A 22,679-nucleotide genomic window follows, 5' to 3' on the forward strand; every position below is an offset into this window, starting at 1 on the left:
TTAAAAAGCAAGACCATAAGTTCCATGTGCTCTCAAATGTCACCAACGTACGTTTTTCAGTACCCAAAACAAACAAAAAAAGGTTCGTCTCGGGTTCGACCACCGAACAATTCCATAATTAGTGGATAAGCATTGAGGGCAAGAAGAAGATTATACAAACACAACCCTACAAGAATGAGGTAACATGTTGTTTCTCTATTTTATACACGAGCACATGATAGTAGTAACCTCAAAATACAACCAAAGCCACAGGTCCTTGTTTTCCCCAAATATGCCGCTTGCAGTGTCGGGCAAATATGCGCCATGCACGTTGTAAAGCTTTTCCCGGCTATAACGAAAAGGGTTCCTGTGCAGGTTGTTTTGTATTACCAAATTGAAGTCCTTATCCCGAGGCCATTGCACGTCAATATAAGACCTTTGTAGCGGTTTAGGTACTCCTGTGGTCAACAAACAGTAAGTTAGAAGGAAGAAAACCACAGAAGGAAATGTAGATGCTGGAAAAGAAACATATCTGATGGTACAGAAAGAGGGAATTCTTACACTTATATTATAGTCGTAGACGTAAAGCATCCCTTTTTTGTCATATTCTATTCTCTTCGCTGGATCACTCAAAACTGTTTAATAAAATCAAAACTCTTGGTCAGATCCAAATCATTTGCTAGACATTTCATTAGAGTTATATTATGGGTCCTCCAAGAAGCAAGAACCCATTTGTGGAACTACCAAAAACGAAAAATAAATTGTACATAGAAGCCAAGTGACATCTGAGTTCTCTTGGGGAATGTACCAAGGAGAAATAGATATATACATGTACAAGGAAAATTAAAAGGCATGAAGGCCTCACTCGGCTAAAATAAGTTTAATGTAAATCAGTTGAGTTACAATATTCTTCTTCTGACTTTATATATTGTTCAGTGTAGCATATCCAATCATCAAGCAGCATAGTCTAGATGTTACCTTTGGGAAGCATGCCTTCCGAAGGTTAACGGTTAACACACATATGGCTAACGGGAAACTCATATCTAGATAGTATTTCCCAGATACCTTTTCGTCAAGTTGGAAAACTTAATGGATGAACTACACTGAAGAACAAGCTGGCAAATCCGTTTTTGCAAAAATTTGCTTCCCCGCTGTATTTTTTTTGCAAGCCTTTCCAGTAATTCCCCATATTGTCCATGTTTCGTTTGATGTTTTGTCATCCAGAGGTCATTTCTAATTATACAGTAATCTAAGGAGCCAGTAATTTCAGTACCGAATACCAACTTCACACTCCTTCAGCTTTCTAAAAACTCCAGATTATACTCGTATATTTGGTAATAAAACAATCATGCATCAAGCGGACATCTATTGGACTATTATCACTGTAGGGCTCAAAAACTACTTTCATACAGCCTCTGTCATAATACGTTTGGTGAGCCATGGAAAATTGATGAAACACAGATGGATTCGATTAAATTACTAATAGATGTTGGTTTGAATCAACTACAGCATGAACCAGATAAGCCACAAGTCTACACCTCTAAATTAAATTGTCATATGAAATGCTTGCTGCAAGTGCCATGGCCAACCTTCCTCGAAATCTCATCTGGCCATAAAGGGCAACCCCAGTCCCCAGGTTCCCAAATAACAGCTGATTCATTAAACCCTACACGAAAAGTCGAAAGTCATCTGGACACACCAGAGACTAATCAAAGTAGCTACGAGTATGATGAGAAAATGATTGAAACACCTGCTAAAAATGGTGGTGTGACTCAGGGAAACTGGTGACACCTAATTTTACAACAGAGTTCTCTAAGAATGGACAAGTAACAACTACCTAAATGGTCGACTGTTAGGTAGTTGCAACAATCCACCAAACAAGAGATGTTTACACTCAACAACCCTCTTCACTAACATACAGTTCCGTAAAAAAAACTTAACACCGCCCCAGACTTCCTAGCCCAAAATTTAAACCCCACATCACCGTATCTGATAACAAAGTCTCTGATTACTCCGAAATCAAAACTAATGTGTCAATGTGCACATATGGTCCTAAATTAGCACACAAATTACTCCACTCAAGTAGTATGTTCTAGCTCAAATTTTGCAGCAAACCCATTATTTCCGAGAATCCGAAAACTCTAAGCAACCGTCGCTAGCTCAAAAGTATGGCAAAATGCAAAACGGCAAGAATGTAAAATTGACCTTGGTAAGCTTCGTTTATCTCTTGGAACCTGGAGGTGGCACTGTCCTGGTCCTTGTGCTTATCCGGATGCCATTTCTGCACCCACAAACCACAAAGACGCAAACTTTAAAGCATTTCAATCAGCAAAAAAAGGAACCCAAGTAATAAAAAACAAAAAAAATAGTGTAAAATAATCGAAAATACAAACCAATGCGAGGCGGATGTAGTTAGAGCGAATGGCGTCATCATTGGCATCATAATCCACTTCCAATATCTTGTAGTAGTCCTACATACAGCAACACCCACGTAATTAACTAAATTACCAGCTCAAAATATCGAAAACAAATTATTAAGAAAACCCTAATTGTGCTGGGGAAAGAAGAAGACCTTGGGTTTGGAGAGGTCGGAGAAGAAATCGAAATTGAGGTGAGAATCCTGGTCGGATTGTTGTTGTTGTTGTTGGTCGGCGTCGGAGAAAATGGTGTCGTCCCACTCGTCCCACATCATGCTGGTGTTGTCGATGCCTCGGCGAGAGAGAGAGAGAGAGAGAGAGAGAGAGAGAGAGATTTGAGCTGAGTTTTCGGGAGAAGGGAGAAATGGGGGAGAATAATGGTGTGAATTTAATTTGTGTGATGAATCTGAGGTGGTCCAGCTACTGCTTTTCCTCTCTCTCTGTTTATGGCGACAAGAGGCTGCGTGAATTGGTAAAAATGTATATCTTTTATCCGTTTATGTAACCTCCTTGCTTCACTTCCTTCTTTTATTTGAGTTGCGGTCGCTCACCGTTTGATTTTAATTTAACTGTAAATTCTAATTTAATAGTTAAGACGAAGTATAATTTTCTGTTTGATTTTAATTTAACAGTAAATTCTAATTTAATAGTTAAGAGGAAAGTATAATTTTTTGAACTCTCTGGTCATAGGGAACAAGTGTGTTATTTTTCCTTCATTTTATTATTTTTATTTTTATAACAAAAACTAATAAAAAAATTGTGAATAATGCGGCATTACTATTGACCAAACACAAAAAGGAGAATGGAGCTACAAATACTGGGATCCTTACTTTGACTTTATTTGAAGAAAAAAAAAATGTTGAACACTATTGTGGGTGTTAAATATCGAATTGAAAGATAATTTGATTGATTTTGTTGTTGGGTTGTGGATTGATAAGTAGACCTATATTTTCTGAACCAGGAAAAGCTAAGTGTGGATTTTTCGGTAACTGATGGAGAAATATCTTTGAACTAGTTTGTCCATGTTTCTTGTCAAAACTTGAACCAGAAATATTTGGAGGAAAATAAAACTCATTCCACAAAGATGAAAAAGAAAATATCTATTTTTATTTTAAATTAGGCAAGATTTTATTTAAGCTTTGAGGAATACCACCAACGAGAGAGTAACACAAAATTTCTTATATTCCTCTAGAATAAGACATGTATTCAATTGGGATTTTTTTGTTCAAGGATTTTAATGCTTTATACACATTCAGGGACTATTATATCAAAATTTTAAAAGTGACGTATTCAATTGATTTTTAAGAGAGTTTATAAAAATTTACAAAATCCAAGTTTATTCAATTAGAATTTTAAAATAACTCGCAAAATTCAGGTGTATTAAAAGAGCCTATAAATTAGGAATTAGAATTTTAAGAGAGTTTATAAGTTAGGAATTGATTTCTAGAACTATTATTAGCATTCATAAAAATTTCATTATACACTCATACGTGTATTTTTTTTGTTCTAGATATAAAAAATTTGGAGTGCAAAATGAAAATTTTGGAATACCAACGATAATTTCCTAGTTTTTTTTTTTATGATTTTAAAAACTAAAGGATTTCGATAGAATTGGTAGTGTATTTAAGCATCACAACTCACCTCTTCCTCTGATATTTTGAAAGATTTACTTAAATTTGTGCATGGAATCTCAATATATCAATTAAAATCCATCAAACTTTGAAATTCCTCAAAATCTCAATTGATTATACTCTCAAAACCCATCATAGGCAAATTATGACGCAACTATGCAGTCTTGAGATCAGGGGCGTGATAAAGATGCTCTGCAGTCTCAAGTCAAAAACTTTTAAGATGGAAGTTTAATTCTACTAAGACAAGGAAATTTCCATTCTATAAGTCTTTCTACCTTGAATAACACCTTTTGTTTTATAAAGGTAATCACCCAAAGTAAGGGTCTTCATTGCTTGCTCTTTGAGTTTTGAATTGAGTTTTGGTTCACCATTTATGAGGTTTTAAATTTCATGGGAAACAATTTTTAATTTTTCATGTTAATCTGTGTTTCTTTCAATCGCATTTTAAATGTACGTGTTACTCAAATACTCCTCTTTCAGACAAAATTTTCCTTCAATTAGAGACTTATTAGAGCCTTCCTATACTTACTTATAGGGGTGGGCGCGGTGCGGTTCGATGCGGTTTCGAGTGAAACCACAACCGAAATCGAAACTTTTTACGGTACGGTGTGGTGCGGTTTTGAAGCCAAAACCGAAATGAAACCAAACCGTTTGGTTCGGTTCGGTGCAGTTTCAAATGGTTTCGGTTTGGTTTTTGAGGAAAAAATGTACAATTTAAAATATACACCTATTTATGCATAAGACGATCTTATTTTCCTTATATATTAATTAATGAATATGCAGCAAAATTGCAACAAAAACAGCAACAATGCAGCAAAAAACAGTGGCAAAACTGCAAAAAAAATGCAGCAAAAAACAGCACCAAAACTGCATAAAAACGCAGTAAAACAACAGAAAAACAGCACCAAAACTGCAACAAAAAACTTAGCAAAGCTGCACCAAACATGCAGCAAAAAACTGCATGAAAACTGCAGAAAATCTGCACCAAAACTGGAGCAAAAAATTGCAACAAAACTGCACCAAAAAGGAGTTTTAAGAAGATGAGTTAAGGAGATGTGTTTCAACCTTCAAGAGTCGATGGGCAAAACTAGATGATAATGATAGTCTAGTAACCTAGTTGAACTAATTAAAATTTTAAAATATAACATTTATTTATTAATTTTATTATATGGTGCGATTTTGGTTTCGGTGTGGTTTTGAAAACCCAAAACCGAAACCAAACCGTTTTCTTTGCCGCGGTTCGGTTTCGAAACCAAAACCGCAAAACCAAACCGTTCGGTGCGGTTTGATTCGATTCGTGTTTCGGTTTCGGTTTTCGGTTCCAAGTGCCCACCCCTACTTACTTAGGCAGCCTACAGGTAGAGCTACGAGGGTCCGACGACCATATCCCCTAAAGAGAAACATGTCTACTTGTGGGTCATTTGGGTACCGTTTGGTACGTGAGACATGACGGAATAGAGTGGGACGAGACGTTCCGTCCCACGTTTGGTGTGCCTAAAACATGTGGAACATGCTGTATTACAGGACAAGTTTTGGGTGATTTTTCATTCCGCTTCCCCCCTATAACGACTTGTTTCATGTCCGTGGAACATAAATTTATAACATTTAAAGACAAAAATACCCCTTGTCTTTTTCAATATTTACACCATCTAAATCATACAATAAACCCTAACTATCATCTTCTCTTCTCTGCCGCTGTGAACTTCTTCAACTCTGCATCTCCGCTTCGCAACCTTCCTCCTCATCCTCTTCCATGTAGCTTATCTGTGAACTTCAGCTTTGCATCTCCATTCCAAGTTCGATCTAATTGTGATTGTGTAGCCTCTCGGTCTCTCTTTCTTTGTATTTTGTAGTGCTTCAATCTACCCAATATTGTATCTGCAACTGAAAATAACAAAATTGCTTCCAGGAGGTCCTTTAATTAATTTTGATGTAAATTTGAAGTGGCATTATTATTCTTTTCTGATTTGCTTGTTTCGATGTCATTAACACCCAGTTCCTAATTTTGCTAAATTGCTTTTGTATTTTGCAGTGCTTCGATTTCTTTATATTCTTTTCTGATTTGCTTGTTTCGATTTCTTTGTATTTTGTAGTGCTTCGATCTGCCCAATACTGCATCTGCAACCAAAGATCCGCCTCTGTTTATTTGCTTCCACTCCCCCTATTGAGTAGTATTGCATTCAGAGGTATCTCTCTATCTGGATTTATTTTTTCAATGTTCAAGTTTCGATTTTTATGTGCTAAAATCTATAAATCTGATGTCTTGGGGTTCTGTTGGATTGGATTGGGTTACATGTTTTGGATTTTCCTCTGTTGGATTGGGTTCTGTGTTATTTTTTTAAACCTAATACGTTTTTGTTGCCCCAAAAACTTATGTTGTGATGTTTCATTTTTGAAAAGAGTTGTAGACATGGCAAAAGAAAGCTCTTTCAAGCATAAATATCCTCAGGGTTTATTTGTTTGCTAATTTGCTTTATATCTAGTTGTGTTACTCTTGCGTTTCGAATGAACTGGAGATCTCAAGTTCCTGCTGGGGAATGAGGAACCTCACCAACACTTATCCCAGATGATTGCACGGAATCAAGATGGAAATGCTTAAAGGTAAGCATCATAGTAAAATCATTAATAACATAATTATTTGTAGTTGCTAATTAATATAAGTTTTTCTTTTGTCTGGGGTTGCTTAAAGGTAACATACATAGAGGTCATTGTGCCTGATGTCGATAGACCAAGATATAGAACAAGGAAGGGTCATATAGCAACTAATGTGTTAGGTGTATGCACACATGACCTCAAATTCGTATATGTGTTATCCGGTTGGGAGGGATCAGCTACTGCTTCAAGAGTTCTTGGTGACGCTGTTACTAGAGCTAATGGTCTCAAGGTCCCAACTGGTAAGATAGACAAGTACCTAGTATTCTTCCTTACCTTTGTTGGCCAACAACTAAAATTTATTATCAACTAATATAGGTACATACTATTTGGTTGATTCTGGATATACAAATGGTGAGGGTTTTCTGGCACCATATAGAGGCACTAGATACCATTTGCAAGAGTGGGAAGACAATGCACGTGCACCTGGGAATCGTGAAGAATATTTTAATATGAAACACTCACGTGCTAGGAATGTCATTGAGAGATGTTTTGGCCTTCTCAAAAGACGTTGGGCTATCTTGTGAAGTTCTTCCTACTATCCAATCAAGATTCAGGGACGAATGATCATCGCATGTAGTTTGCTTTATAATTTTATCAGAATGTATATGGCGGTTGATCCTGAGGAAAATGCAAGGCTTGCATTTGATGAATTGCCTATAATGGAAGATTTACCAGAAATATTAGCCTACATTGAAACCGTTGAGTCAAGCCAGACATGGACTCAATGGAAGGATGATCTTGCAAGAGAAATATATGATGAGTGGAAAGGAATGAGAGCTTGAAAATTGGTTGACATGATAGTTGTTGTAATTGTCTTTTATTGAGATGTGGACTCAATATAGTTGTTGTAATTGGTTTGAAAATTCATAACATCAAGACTATTGACATGTTTGTTATTGTTTTTTATTTGCTGGAATGAGTTGTTTCCGCATGGTGATTTTTTAATTGTATGATAAATTTTCCAATGTTTTAGATTATAAGAATGAATTGCATGATACTCTTCAATTATGCACAACTTTTTCTACTGATCAGTAGTACATTAGAATTCAGCATGAAATATCTTAAACTTGCAATTCGTAACATAGATCGATAGCTTTATACGTTTGCAGCAAACTGATTGCAATGGCCTTTTCATTTCTTCATATTGTAGAATCAAGCATATGAATATAGAAGACAAACAAACGTTGGTTGCAATGGCATTTTCATTTCTTCATTTTAGTCCCTTCTTATTTGTCGTAAGTTGTCTTACTAGCTAATAATTAGGAGAATACTGCTGGAATTATTCCCAACAACTACAAGTGCTTGCAAAGACGCTAAATGAGTTAGTATCGTTTGTCCCATTTGGGGTATGTGTATTGAGTTTATGTTTCGATTGGAAAAATGGTGTATCGAAATAAGTAGACTTGAATTTGTAATGTGGTAATTGGGAGTTATCTGGATGTTATGGCTGATAAAGCTTGATGTCTTTTTCTTTACTGAATGAGAGTTCTTTTGTTTATGGCTAAATGAGAGTTATCTGGATGTTATGGCTGATAAAGCCTGGTCTTTTATTTGGTGTTCTCGTATACGCTTATCTCTCCTCCTTGTATATGGTTGTTCTATTGTTTAAGTGTTGAATGAATTACCATCTAAAAAAAACACGATGATTTGGAATTATCACGAAATTGTTCATCATTGCTTGCTGATCAATTATGTGGGTACCATACAGGGACGTCATCAAGTACTCATATTGTAGTACATTTTTTGGTTTCTTTCCTCCATCATAGTCTTACTTCTGTGCAAGGTAATTTTATTCTACCTTGATTTCTAGTAGGCAATAGATTATAATCTTACTAATATGTTTATTTGTGTTACTTATGTATTATATGGCTTCTTTGATAAATTATATGGCCACCTCACATAATTGGATTGATCATGAGGAGGATGTACTACTTACCATCCTCGAGGAGATGGTTGCTGATGGTGTTAGGTGTGAGACTGGCAGTTTTAAGGCTGGTACTTTTGTAATGGTTGCCTCCAAGATGAGGGAACATATTCCTGGCATTAATATAAAGTTGAAGCATATACAAAACAAATTGAAACATCTAAAAGAAAAGTATTCATCTGCATATGACATGATGAATACATCTGGATTTGGTTAGGATGATGAGAAAAAAATGTGTTGTTGTGGATAGTGACAAAATACTACATAAGTGGGTGAAGGTAAATTTTGTTTCTTATTCTTTCTCAATTAGTTGCTTTGAAAGTCTTAACCTTGATTTCTTTGGGTTCTTATTGTAGAAACATTCCAATGCATCTTGCAAACCAAATAAGCCATTCTCGTTGTATCTATGGTTATGTACAGTGTTTGGGAGAAACTAAGCCACATGTAGTATGGCTGAATTAGCAGCAGATGCAATCGAAAATATGGGTTTGGAAAGTGAGGATTGCGAGACTTCCAAGATGCCTCTGCCTTCACCTACCCCATCTCCCTATATTGCTACATCTAGTGCATCTTAACCTGTTAGGAAAAGGAAGAGGAGTATGAATGATGGTGATGCAAATATTGTATCTGTTATCAGTGAAGGTTGGAATAAAGCTGTTACTAAAATGTAGAAATTAGGGGAAAGTTTTACTTTCGGATAAACGAAAGCTAGACTACCTTCTGAGCTTTAGGCAATGGGTCTTTCGTACGATCAGGTGCTAAGAATTTCAATGAAGTTAGCGAAATATATCGATCTGATGTGTATTTGGTCTACCTTAAATGACTCATAGAAGCTAGATTTCATTAAAGTGTTTATGGAAAGCCTTTGAGAATTTAGGGTTTTAGTATTTGTGGTTTTAGTACGATGAACTTTATCAACTTCTAGTGTTTTCATTATTGCTTTAGCAACTTTAGCAAGACATTATTTGTTTTTTAAGTTAGGATGAATGTTTGATTTCGGATATTTCATGTTTAAGTTTTGGATATTTCATTTTCTTTGTTTAAGTTTTGAATGCTTAAACCCTAAAACGTTTACGACATGCATGATCATTAAACTTATATATTTTTCAACATTGCATGGCAACCATGACCATAGAGACAGAACGATCTCAGCCATCTCATTCATGCTAACCATCTCATTACGTCCAATGTTCACTGGCTCGAGGAAGTCTGACTTCATCAACCTAAACCATAGAAGACGTAAATTACAAATTTTAAAGGGGTTTGCATGTGGAACACAACATATACCTAATAAAATTTGGACCAAGAAAAACAAATAATGGATAAGCATATAGTGTTTAAATTTGAACAAGTTATAAAAAATAAAAAATAAATAAAAAAAAAGTCTTATCCCGTTCCACGCATAAATATTGTACCAAATAACATATGGAACATGGGTATTTTAGTCATTTAATCTTTTGGTTCCGTTCCATCCATGCGTTACCAAACGCAGAACGGAACAACCGTCTTGTTCCTTCCTGCGTATACCAAACATAACACGAAACATCCATTTTGTCTCGTCCCTGTCTGCGTACCAATCGGTACCTTGAGTTGGATCAACCTACTTCATACACAAAGGGTCGGTCGAGACACTTGAATCTTAACTAGCCTCATTTGAGTTGGATCAGCCTACATCATGCACGAGCAGATACCACCCATACCTTCCTAATATGATGTAAAGGTATTGCGAAACCGCTTGAAGATCCAACAAGAAAGAAGTGAACAAAATAGCTTGACTGCCTCAAAGATTAAAGTTATAATCTTTACACCTTCATTTGTGGGATCAGATCAAATTATGGGTCTAGAAAAGGGGCAAGCATGACTATCTAAGGCATGGCGCGAAACAAGACCTATAAAAATCGATACCCAAATCTGTCTCGAATTAATATCCGAAGCTAACCTCATCAATACTTGTTACACAAATTCACTATAAACCGACTAGTCAACTTCCTTCTACTCCCAACCAATGGCGGACTAAGGCCCATTGAAGAAAATTATGGTATTATCTTAGGAAAGTAGTTTTGAAAGAACGTTCCATTTGGTCAAAACGACAGACATTTATTTTCATTCATTCTATCAACCCAAGCAATGTTTTAAAAATTGGCCTAGGCGCTCGATGGTGGTGTTTTGATTCGATTCAAGCCAAAATGTTCAGAAAATCAAGGAGGATTTAGGCGGCTCTAGACGGCAGTCTAGGCAATGTGAGCGGTGTGGACATTCAGCGGAAACATCAACCTGCTATCGAACAACTCGCATCGATTTGCTTTGCTTACTGTGAATCTCGAAACGATGTACACCAATGGTTTAGATATCGACTGATAAGGTCGGATTTCAAACTTAATGAAAGCCAAAATCAACCAAAAGCAGAAAAATCAAAGCCAAATCACCATTGGCGGGCTGAGATGCAGACCTTCGCGAGGAAGAAGAAGTCTCTGAACTATTCTATTTTTTTCTAAGAGATGACGTCGTCTAGGTAGTTAGTAAAGTGAAATGTGTTTGTGGAAAAGTGAAACAAGCAGGTTTGGTGTTTATGTGGCATTAAATCCCTAATTCCTAGAATCCTAATGCTTTATAATTATAGAAAAAATAGAAAAAGAAAATTATTCCTAAAATCCTAATACCACGTAATCACACATAAAAGAGAATTGTTAATAAAAGTTATTCAAATACTCATAATATTTAGTGTGTACTATAATTTGTAATTAAATATATGTAACATATATACTTTTTAGTTATGTATTTCTTAGATGAGTTATATATGGTTTTTAGTATAATGATATAACCTAATTTTTATACAAAATATATTATTTTTTAAGTATAAGTGTGCACTTATTTATTTTTTATACAATAAATTTCCTTAAACCGCCTAATTTGCCTGAACCCAAGGCTTCAACAAGTAGCTTTGCTTCTTCCCCAGATCTGAATAGTGCATAAGGGATCTATTCTTGCTGGTCGAGCCCATTTCTCACAACTTCAGCGCAAGGAAATGGAATTGTTCCATGATATACTCCTTTAGGTAATTTAAAACATTCACATATACATGCAGTTAACGGAAGAGCAACAACCTTCCATTCTTCAACGGACTAATCTACTTAGCCCATTAGGGTTAAAGTAGCAGTCTGCTCACACAATCAATATAATTTCATCACATTGATTATAATTCACGTGCCATACTTTGATTGGACGTAGTTAATTTATGTCTTCACACCACCATCATGAGTAACCCTTCCCTTCTCTCTTATTTGAGAATTTACTTTTTCACTTCGGGGGAAGTGGGTTGATTTGATCTTTGTTTCGCTATATATTAGAGGAGATAGTGAATGGGTTGATGGGATGAAATGTGAGTACATTTTTTTGTAACGCCCCAAAATATTCGGAAGCTAAACATAGTGGTAGGCCAAAACAAAGCCATGGTTAATCTTTAGTCTATTAACCACAATGAGTTTCCTTATTTGAAACTTACTCATAAAATTTACTTTGGTTGGATCTAACTTTAGAGTTAGATTGCCTACGTACCATGTGAAGGGATTAAGCTAATCGTAGTTCACAATCATATTTAAACCGTTTACTATAACATTCAAGTGGTGGACATTAACGAAACTAGGTTCAAACTATAGAATTTCATTGAACGGATATCAAATATAGAATTAGAGTATCAAATTTAACCTAAAAAGACAAAGTCGGCCCACTGGCCACGCGCTGTCGCATGCGGCAGTTTTTGGTGAATGAAAACCAAAATTTCTGACCAACTCCAAAAATCACCAAATTTCACAGGATTGTAGAACATAACAAAGGGAAAGATTTTCATACCTGCGACAGAGTTTAATTTCGTAAGGAATTTCCTGAAATCCGTGAGAGGCTGCCGGAAACCCTAGGATTGGTGCCCTTCAAATTGTCATCCACTTGGACTCCAACGCCTCAATCAATGCTTAGGATTTGTTCCTGGGTTCAAGGGGAATCTACTAGTGTTGGTGGTCAAGGGAATAACCTTCAAAAACAGTGGATCGCCACCGCGGAATCCACGAACTCGCCGGAGGAGTTCATTACTAAATTGGGATAAAACTGAGTCGAGTTTGGGTGGGAATTAAAGATGAAAGGTCGGTGAGTAGTGTGGTGGTGATGGGTGGTTTCATCTCGTCGAAAAATCGACGGAAATGACTTCGGAAATTTCGCGAGGGACCGGGTTGGAAATCGGGTCTCATGCGGGTCAAGGGGATCTGGGTGCTGGCTCCCCCTTCTCCCATTTTTTTCACATTTCCCTCCTTTCTTCCTCTCCTCCTTGGGTAACCCCCCCTCTAATTTCTCTCATTTCCTTCCCTTCTCCAATCACAGCCACACACATGGCTTTTCTTTGCCAGAATATTGATCTAGCAAGAGCCTTCTAGAAATTGATGGTCCAATAACCATTGTGCCTTTGTCTTTGCTCATTTATTACTCCTTTGTTATAATTCTGATTTACGAACAGTTCTCACATACACGCTTATGAGATCGAGCTCTATCCAAATATGCCAAGAAATACAGTGAAACATGGAAGTAGTGAAATGATCAAATTACTCTTTCATGGTGTGCAATGTTTCTATTTAACGACAATCTAGATGAAATGCATAGAACATAGAAGCCGAGGGAAATTAGCTAAAAAAAATTGTTTGAGTCCTTAACTCTCAACATAATGTTTTTTATTTAAGAATTAAAAAATCAAAAGTAGTTATCAAACAATGGAAACTGAAAACTCAATTGGAAACCAATAGACGAAAATGAAAAAAGATAAAATTACAAGAACTCAAGTGGAAACCTCCATAATCTACAGGGCCTCTCAGTGCAATTTGGCCAAACAAAAGAACTCTCGGTTGATTCCACGCAGGATTTAAATAATCAACGGCACTGAAGCGGATGGATGCCTTTTGACCAAATTGTCCTTTCGAGACATCCGGTAGCCAAATCTGCGCGCCGGCAAAATGACCAAGAGCACAAAAGAGCGCGATGGCAAGGAAACGCAAGGTTATTCGCGGGCATTCCCGTAATAACACCACCAACGGAGGCCATTTCCGTCAACGAAATAATTAACTACCAACCAATCAATGTGTGAACCATGTCAAACGCCGGCCGCTCACGCCTAAAATACGTACCGAGAGAGAAAAGGCCAAAAAGCCGAACGCATTTCTCAACTGCAACTCCCGAGCACACATCCATGGTGTGACTGGGTGTGGGAGCACCAAAATCCTCAAAAGTTCCTCAATTGGCGATTCCAATGGCTTCAATCTCCGGCATTTACTCTGCTTCTCCGACGATCACGCGCCACCTGAAACCGGCGAGTTCGCTGCGGAAGGATTCCGCTTCGGTTTCTGTTGCGTTTCCCGGCCGGATCAAATCGGCCGATCGCGGCTTTGCTCTGTCGGTGGCTCGGGACGTCTCGGCGGAGTTAGCGAAGACCACCGATGGGGCTCCGAGTAAGAAGAAGGGGCTGGTGAAGGACCCACACGCTCTGTGGCGGAGGTACGTTGACTGGCTGTACCAGCACAAGGAGCTCGGGTTGTTTCTGGATGTGAGTCGGGTCGGGTTCACGGACGAGTTCGTTTCCGAAATGGAGCCCCGGTTCCAGGCGGCGTTCAAGGCCATGGAGGAGCTGGAGAAGGGCGCGATTGCTAATCCCGATGAGCGCCGCATGGTCGGCCATTACTGGCTCCGAAACCCAAAGCTCGCCCCCACCTCGTTCCTCAGGTTGCAGATTGAGAAGACCCTCGAGGCACTTCTGAAGTTCTCGAACGACGTCGTCAGCGGTAAGGTCAGATTTTTGTGTTTTAATTGGTTAATCTGATTAGTTACTGATAGTTTGATAAATAGATATGTTCGTATGATAATTTGATGAAATGGGATTTGTTGGAAATTGCAGATTAAGCCGCCATCTTCGCCGGAAGGTCGGTTTACTCAGATACTATCAGTTGGAATTGGAGGCTCAGCACTTGGACCACAGTTCGTTGCTGAGGCATTAGCTCCGGATAACCCTCCTCTTAAGGTACATTTATACGTGCATTGTGCTTTCTGCCCACATGCAAGCTTTTCTGTCACATTATAGACTTCCCCCTTCGAACTAAAATCGGTGTACCATATTTACATGCTTGAAGAATGCTAAGATTCGGTCCTGGTATGAAATATGCTAGCTACTGGGTGTAGTTCAATGCCAATCACTCTATCCCCTCCTATTTTGATCCTTTATATATATATATATATATATATATGTGCAAATGATTATTTTTGTTTTTGTCTTGTTTGCAGATAAGATTTATTGACAATACCGATCCAGGAGGAATTGATCATCAGATTGCACAGCTTGGGCCCGAGCTGGCTTCAACACTTGTCATTGTGATTTCAAAGGTTTGAATACAAAATCTCTTTGCCCTTTTTCTGTTATTATGCATTAATTGTACTACACGTCCGGTGAAATAGGTGTGATGGTATGGTTTAAAACACATCTAATTAGTGCTTGATAAACCTAAGAGAATATTTTTTACTTTACGCTATAACGAACAATTTTACTTCATCCACACTTTCCTGACAAAGCCACATGGACTGCAGATTTTTTCCAATTAGTTTGTAGTATCCCCAGAGGTCGCACTTGGTGCGATGGCAAGTGCCTTCGCCCATGAGCGGTAGGTCTCGGGTTCGAGACTTGGGAGCAGCCTCTCCATAAATGGGGGTAAGGTTAGCCGACATTCACCTCTCCCAGACCCTGCGTAAAGCGGGAGCCTTGTGCACTGGGTACGACCTTTTTTTTTAGTTTGTAGTATCCCCAGAGGTCGCACTTGGTGCGATGGCAAGTGCCTTCGCCCATGAGCGGTAGGTCTCGGGTTCGAGACTTGGGAGCAGCCTCTCCATAAATGGGGGTAAGGCTAGCCGACATTCACCTCTCCCAGACCCTGCGTAAAGCGGGAGCCTTGTGCACTGGGTACGACCTTTTTTAGTTTGTAGTATCCCCATATTTACGAAAAATAAGCCTTTTGTGGTACCATAAATGTGAGAAACTAATATGAGAGGAGACACAATGCGTACATTCAGTGTACATTTCCATCTAATTTTGTATTCTAAATTCTTTTTCTTGATTATGTTGTAATCCAAGTTGCTGATATGATGTCAATTTCAAATTATTAATTTCAGAGTGGAGGTACTCCTGAAACTAGAAATGGGTTACTGGAAGTACAGAAGGCCTTCCGTGAGGCTGGCCTGAACTTTGCAAAACAGGTTTTGATCTCAGGTTTTTCTTTCTGCTTTATTAATGTTCTGACAGTCAACTTATCAAATGTTAAATCTCGTCATTATAGAAAACTAGAAATCTGTGATGGCGCTATTGGAGCTAGAGTTGTGGAGAAGGATATTAGGTTTATTAGGTTGTAGAAAGGTGATGTTAAGCTCTATTTTATTTATTTATTATCATTTATGGTGTCCAACACTTTGACTGACCAACATGCCACATGCATTAGGAAATCGCATTGATCATCTTCCTTTTCTATGATTTAAGATGATGGGGAGCATAGGTACCTGTCATGGTATATTGTTCCTATTGGCTGTATCTTCAAAAACCTTTCCTTGAAAACACTATTGTTTTGTTCTGATTTGCCGGTTTTAGCCAACAATTCTAACAAATCCCTTGCATTTCCTTTTGTCTAAAGTGATGGTTAAGCCTCTAACCTCTTATTTTAATGAGTGCTTTGGACTATTAATCAAAGGGGCTTAGTTGTCTACACAACACCACCACCATTTGATGTTTAATTTCAATCAATTTTTATGGCTGGCTTCTTTTCATAATTTATAAGGAGTTTTAGAGCTATTTGGATTTCTCTATTTGTCTGTATCAGATTCCCTATTTTAAAGGTGAGATAGAACCTCATTGATCGAACTTTCACCTCATATTTAGTGTTGGGCAGTGCTTGCTGCTATATGGTGATGTAACTTGTAGTTTCATTTTTGCCAGTACTCTTATTTAGGTCTTTCTTCTCTTATTGTAATCGTCAACTTGTCATGTATTGCTATGTGCATGTGTAGGGTGTCGCTATAACTCAAGAAAATTCATTATTGGACAACACTGCCAGAATTGAGGGATGGTTAGCTAGATTCCCCATGTTTGACTGGGTTGGTGGCAGAACATCTGAAATGTCTGCAGTTGGTCTTCTTCCGGCAGCACTGCAGGTTGTAGACCTTAAATTCAGGTTTTGATATGATCATCATTCATTTTTATCATGGGTAACTCTTATATAATTTATCCTCTTCAGGGGATTGATATTAAAGAAATGCTCGCTGGTGGAGACTTGATGGATGAGGCAAACCGAACCACTGTGGTGAGCATCAGTTTGCTAGCTCTGTTCTTTATGGTTGATTGGATATAGTGCTGCCTGGTTGGTCAGAGCAAATTTTCTGAATCACAATGTCAGTGGGGTTGTATACGATAGTTTACATATTGAAAAAATCATTTTTTCTATTTTGATGGATAATTCTGCTGTTTTGCAAATTTTTCTATAATTTAACTTGATGTAATAGGAGTTGTGTAATATAGGTGTGAACCCTTTTCGGTTGGAAATTATTCCTTTACCTTGTAATGAAAAAAAAGTACCCAGCTGGCAGTAAAAAAAAAATTAAATAGAAGTACTGGCTGAGCTGCACCTTTCAGAGAACCTTCAGTGAAGTCAATTCCAGTGTACTTATGTGCCTTACACCACTGGCTCCTCCAATTTGATAGTTCTCTTTGGAGAAGTCATCGACTTACCTGCTCTCTTGCTGCTATATTCTGTTACTCTCAGCAGTAAAGTTATTTCTTCTTTTTAGTTTTTGGTAATACAGTTAGTCGTTTTCCCCAGCGGTGAATGATTTTCCAGTCTGACCTCAAGTTGAACTCCATGAGAGTAAAATTGCATAATTAAGTGGGAAGTAATGAGTAATGACTAGTTATGTTGTTTGGCTAGTACCCGAAATAGGAGTGGAAAACAAATAACCAATGTATTTCATGCTTTTTGGTTCAGCTTAGGAATAATCCGGCTGCGTTGCTTGCTTTATGCTGGTATTGGGCTTCTGATGGGGTGGGATCAAAGGTACTTTTTATTTGCTCTATTCTATACTCCCTAAATACTATCAAATTTTAGTGTGATCTCTTAGTGATGCTGTCCATTTCGAAGTTTCTAAATGTTTGCTCTTCCCACTTTGTCAGGATATGGTTGTTCTTCCTTACAAGGATAGCCTATTATTATTTAGTCGGTATTTACAACAGCTGGTCATGGAATCTATTGGGAAGGAATTTGACCTTGATGGAAATCGGGTACGTGCAACAATCTGTATGCCACTCTTTTGTTCATTTACTTCTATTTTGAGTGGGAAAAAGTTGATCACCTGAAAACATTTAGTTCAGTTTCCAAGATAGACTTGGATTTTGCGATATTTTTAGATTTTGCCTTCTGCGGGTAGGTATTTGCACTAAAAAATGGGAGTCTAGTTTAGTTTTGACTTCCGTACCATGTTTTTGCCCTTGTATAAGTTCCCAAGGCGATCAGGCTTCAATGCTTCATCACTTAGACCGGTTCACATATGTGATGTGTTTAGTGCTAACGTGGAATAATATGATATTTAAATGTGAACAAGCTTTGACTTTGTGTATGTAGCCTCGCAGATAGTGTCAAGCTTTTATTAAGTTCTGTAAGTCCTGCTCTTTGAATTTTGATCCCTCTCAGAATGTGTGTAGCTCCATTAGTTGATTACATAGGAATTCAGCATAGATTGCTTTCTGAACCCTCTTGATGATCAACATACTAGATTATTTAAGACTGTTCGTGCCCTAATTAGTAGTATCTGTTAGAGGTGCTCCAACGGTGGGTTATTTTTTGTAATCGATAGTTTTAGTGCGCACCTTTCTTTCACAGGTGAATCAAGGACTTACTGTCTATGGAAATAAAGGGAGCACAGATCAGCATGCGTAAGTCTTCAATTTTCATTACTAAGTTGATCCATCAATTGATGTATACTATTTGTGAGCTTCATGAACCTGTTTCAACAGCTACATTCAACAACTGAGAGACGGCGTGCACAATTTCTTTGCGACATTCATTGAAGTACTACGTGATAGGCCGCCAGGTCATGATTGGGAGCTTGAACCCGGCGTCACATGTGGTGACTACCTGTTCGGAATGCTGCAGGTTAGATTCATTATAAGAGCCGGTTATAAGTGACTATCTGTTGGGGTGTCACTTCCTGTTTTATTGTTTTATTAGCTATAACTTGTTTGCTACATTTTTATTTCCTAGCATACATGCATCAATGTTAAGATTCTAAACTGAGGTTTTGCAGGGAACAAGGTCAGCTCTTTATTCAAACGACCGAGAGTCGATTACGGTTACAGTGGAAGAAGTGACACCAAGATCTGTTGGCGCTCTTATAGCACTTTATGAGAGAGCAGTCGGGATATATGCTTCACTTGTCAACATTAACGCTTACCATCAACCTGGTAAATAACATGTTTTGACCATCCTTGGGTCTGGAAGTGAATGAGTAGACATGAAAGGTTATTTGTTTTATTTAGTTTTTGTGCATTATGCATTTGTCCCCAATATAGGTAGTAACAGAGAACGTTCATTTGTTATTGATATGTGACGTGAGTTACCTTCTTTTGTCTCTGTTAATCCTCTGTATTTAATTGTTGTCTCAGGTGTTGAAGCTGGGAAAAAGGCAGCTGGAGAAGTATTAGCCCTTCAGAAGCGGGTTTTAGCAGTGCTCAATGAGGCCAGGTATGCCGTCAAATTATTAGCAAACTAGCTCATTTTATGCATAGGTTCTGAAATGAACACTTTTGCAATTCTCTGTTCATCGTCCTCGCATATGATTTTATATTTTCACTAAATTAAAGTACAAAACCAATTTCTTTACAAACATTTCCCAAATGAAAGAAAACTTCTGCAACTGTAACAACAGGATCATTAGTTGAAAGATTCTTACAGAGAATCCGGATCAAGTAATTTTGTATTTTTATGAAATAAAAAGGAGTGGCAATTTGCTACAGAAATTTTTTTTCTGTCACTTTCTTGTGGGGAAGGTCTTATCTGTTGCACTAACACGAAATTCACAACCTTGTCATTGATTGGAAAAGAAACAAAATCCGAATGAAGGACCACTTCTACCGTATGTCACATAAGCAATGTGACCGGGGTGGTCATTGTTTGTTTCTAATTCTCACCGCCACTATCTGTGTTTCAGCTGCAAGGATCCTGTCGAACCATTAACGCTTGAAGAAGTAGCTGACCGGTGCCACGCTACTGAAGATGTATTACCAGTTTGCCCTTTTCATATCTTCCTTATTAACAGAAAACTCTGTTTCACGGAGTAGTTCATTTCTTTCACTAACGTTGTTACCTTATTCCTTCAGATTGAAATGATCTACAAGATCATCGCTCACATGGCGGCCAATGACAGAGCAATTATCGCTGAAGGCAACTGCGGTTCACCGCGAAGCATCAAAGTTTTCGGCGGGGAGTGTAATGTTGATGCGTTGTACGGTTAAGTTGTGTGTTTTCCTGTATTATGCATGTATTGGAAATTACACATCCGGAAAACTTCATCTTCTTCCCTTTGTATTTTGTCTTGTATTTGGAATCGCGAATCTGGTCGAGTTAACCCGGAAATAAAATTCCATTTACGACTTGTCGTTTTGAGCGTTTGTCACAAACGATGACGATGTAATTAGGAATAATAAGGTGGTTTATTTCAGAATATTATACTTTAAATCATCCTCCTTTGTCAACATTTTCTGCACACTATCGATATTGGCACACTAATTGTGTTAGTGCTATATTCTAATGTTGATTTGATTATAGTAATAATAATTGCAGACATTCCAATAACTCAATTATCTCTTGGTGCATATTTTCACGAGGGGTTCTTATGTGAGACTGTCGATGTGGTTGGTCATGGAAGAACAGGATTCTATTCGGATTCTCTTTGTGAGGATACTAATTCATCATATTCATTCGTCAGTTATTTTGCATTCATAAATTATTTTGAAATTTTATTTAAAATTGAACACAAATAATATTTAACGAAAGCTGGCTGCATAATGTACGATGAACGACTAAGATGAATTGATTCCTAAGATCCTTATAAAAAGGATCCGGAGAGAATCCTCATTCGGTCATGGATGTGGTGGGACACAAAATGAGGCTGAGTGAAAATGAAAAAATCAAAGGGGTGGGTAGGGAAATTTTCTAGTGTCTAGTATCCGCAAGGACACGTGTTCCAAATGTCGAACTCTAGAGTTTCCTTATTTTCATACATTCTTTTTAACGTCTCTTACAATTTTCTTTATTTTAGTTTGTTGAATGAACAAATCAAATAAAAATAAAGGATATAATTAAACAAAAGTGTAAAGAAAATTAAAAATAATATGTGTTTATCATTTTTCTAATCGAAAAGAGCATATGAAAGTTTTGTTGATGGAAAGGATTGAATATTCAAAGTCCAGCACTAGAAAATGACAGACAATCATAGTCAATAATCAAAAGCAAAACTAATGAAAATGATTTGAAAACTTTGAGTTTTAACGATAAAGATAAAATAAAGGGTAAAATAAATAGTAATAGAATTGACTTTTTAATATAAAAATATAATTTTCGTTAAAATGAACAGTATCGAAAATTTTTCATTAAAATTCTTGTGAGAAATTCAAATCCAATTTGTCAATATCAGTCGGTCATTGTCCATCTCCAACTGTTGCCTGCTACTTTCCACTTTAAGCCAGCCAGCACACGCCTAATTAAGGCTTATTGTCTCCAATTATTTGAAATGTCTATTTGTGGAAGCGGACTGAAACTCTTAATTTTTACTGCTTTTTCATGAAGCGTTTTTTAAAGAAAATATTTTTAACGAATGCGTTTATGAGTACAAATATATTTTAATTTTAACCCTTTTTTAGTTATTTGAAATCATTTTTAGTCATTAAAAAAATAGTTTCAAACAAATTCTAAACTTTATTGTGGGACGAAGTTAATTTTTTTTGCGAAATTCCATCATGTGCATATAATTATTATGTCCTTGTAAGCAGAAAGAAAAAATTATTATGTTTTCAATTTTTTCGGTACACAAATATTCTCTCACCTTTCATAATGCAGTAGCATCTTTCATTGATCTTATGATTTTTATAGTTTTGTACACTTTAAGAAAAAAATATCAACTGGTGGCTTCGCATTGAATGTATTGAAAATTTGAAACTCACTACTTTATAAAATAAAAATAAGCATCAGATTACTTGTACTCGGATTAACCGATTAGGATTTAAAGATGCTACATCAATATGGTATCCAAAATAATTAAAGATATAAGATTTGGAAAATGATTCATATATGAGATAAATCTTTTCCTTGACGAACTAGAACCAAAAAGTCCTTCCTACTATTCATTTTATGTGTTTAGCTTCTGTGGGATAAAGATAATTGTCAAGTTAATCCAAAATGCATATATGCAAAATCTTGAAGGAGTTAATCTAGTGCAAAAAGCAAGTGTTTGAAACTTACCACTCGAGTTCAAGTTTCCACAAATTCAAACATATTCATTTTTTGAAAGTTAAAATTATGTTGCTGTCTCATGTGATACGAAAAGTACATTGAGAGGGATATTAGCTACGATTTACTGTTGTGTCAGGGCTCATACGCATGATAATATTTCTTCAAAATTTGTTGACGTTGTTTCATATCGCCCGTACCCGTTCTTGTGTTTGAAAATTGCAAAATATTTGGTAGGAGAGTGAGTTTTAGAGTTACGCTTCTAGATGTGTACAGCTCAATGTCAGACAAAAATGACAGAGACGAATTAAAAGTCTTTGAGGATGTTTGGTTGGCAGTGTGAGTAGCATGTGGCTGGTGGCTCCCACCCCATGCAGAAATAGCTTAAGGACTAAGGCACTAAACAACCACTAATCTAGTAGATTTAGTTAATAAGCAGTGGGTTGGTCAATTCCAATCTCAAGTGGTATTGTAAAGTTTGAATTTTTTGTTTCAAATTAAAGTAGTGCCC

At 37.1% G+C, this 22,679-nt stretch overlaps 3 protein-coding genes across 3 annotated transcripts; 2 read left to right on the top strand and 1 right to left on the bottom strand.

Annotated features, from left to right (window-relative positions):
* On the bottom strand, window positions 1–2,861 carry LOC126605553 (uncharacterized). The gene is made up of 5 exons (XM_050272967.1): window positions 2,552–2,861; window positions 2,373–2,450; window positions 2,185–2,260; window positions 541–614; window positions 1–437 (listed from the first exon to the last, which is right to left on the bottom strand). The coding sequence occupies exons 1-5, from the start codon at window positions 2,669–2,671 to the stop codon at window positions 366–368; spliced, it is 420 nt and encodes a 139-aa protein (XP_050128924.1). The 5' UTR covers window positions 2,672–2,861; the 3' UTR covers window positions 1–365.
* Window positions 2,862–5,429: 2,568 nt separating this feature from the next.
* Window positions 5,430–8,823, top strand: LOC126603029 (uncharacterized). Its single transcript, XM_050269797.1, has 5 exons — window positions 5,430–5,462; window positions 6,060–6,213; window positions 6,570–6,627; window positions 6,704–6,921; window positions 8,564–8,823. The coding sequence occupies exons 1-5, from the start codon at window positions 5,430–5,432 to the stop codon at window positions 8,821–8,823; spliced, it is 723 nt and encodes a 240-aa protein (XP_050125754.1).
* Window positions 8,824–13,738: 4,915 nt separating this feature from the next.
* LOC126605416 (glucose-6-phosphate isomerase 1, chloroplastic-like) lies at window positions 13,739–20,401 on the top strand. Its single transcript, XM_050272814.1, has 14 exons — window positions 13,739–14,427; window positions 14,536–14,658; window positions 14,919–15,017; window positions 15,798–15,881; window positions 16,683–16,826; window positions 16,910–16,975; window positions 17,654–17,722; window positions 17,839–17,946; window positions 18,545–18,597; window positions 18,679–18,817; window positions 18,969–19,125; window positions 19,327–19,405; window positions 19,872–19,938; window positions 20,041–20,401. The coding sequence occupies exons 1-14, from the start codon at window positions 13,894–13,896 to the stop codon at window positions 20,173–20,175; spliced, it is 1,857 nt and encodes a 618-aa protein (XP_050128771.1). The 5' UTR covers window positions 13,739–13,893; the 3' UTR covers window positions 20,176–20,401.
* The last annotated feature ends 2,278 nt before the right edge of the window (window positions 20,402–22,679 follow it).

This window comes from Malus sylvestris, chromosome 15, assembly GCF_916048215.2.
Source record: "Malus sylvestris chromosome 15, drMalSylv7.2, whole genome shotgun sequence".
NCBI classification, from domain to species: domain Eukaryota; kingdom Viridiplantae; phylum Streptophyta; class Magnoliopsida; order Rosales; family Rosaceae; genus Malus; species Malus sylvestris.

Excerpts from the sequence above, each read along its gene's own strand:
- LOC126605553 (XM_050272967.1), bottom strand. The coding sequence starts at position 2,671 with ATGATGTGGGACGAGTGGGACGACACCATTTTCTCCGACGCCGACCAA. Across the intron at positions 2,451-2,551 it reads CCGACCTCTCCAAACCCAAG|GACTACTACAAGATATTGGA; the intron begins GTCTTCTTCTTT and ends TGCTGTATGTAG. Across the intron at positions 615-2,184 it reads GATAAACGAAGCTTACCAAG|TTTTGAGTGATCCAGCGAAG; the intron begins GTCAATTTTACA and ends TTTATTAAACAG.
- LOC126605416 (XM_050272814.1), top strand. The coding sequence starts at position 13,894 with ATGGCTTCAATCTCCGGCATTTACTCTGCTTCTCCGACGATCACGCGC. Across the intron at positions 16,827-16,909 it reads TTCTTCCGGCAGCACTGCAG|GGGATTGATATTAAAGAAAT; the intron begins GTTGTAGACCTT and ends TATCCTCTTCAG. Across the intron at positions 16,976-17,653 it reads AGGCAAACCGAACCACTGTG|CTTAGGAATAATCCGGCTGC; the intron begins GTGAGCATCAGT and ends TTTTTGGTTCAG.
- LOC126603029 (XM_050269797.1), top strand. The coding sequence starts at position 5,430 with ATGTCTACTTGTGGGTCATTTGGGTACCGTTTG. Across the intron at positions 6,628-6,703 it reads TCAAGATGGAAATGCTTAAA|GGGTTGCTTAAAGGTAACAT; the intron begins GGTAAGCATCAT and ends TTCTTTTGTCTG. Across the intron at positions 6,922-8,563 it reads TGGTCTCAAGGTCCCAACTG|ATTATATGGCCACCTCACAT; the intron begins GTAAGATAGACA and ends CTTCTTTGATAA.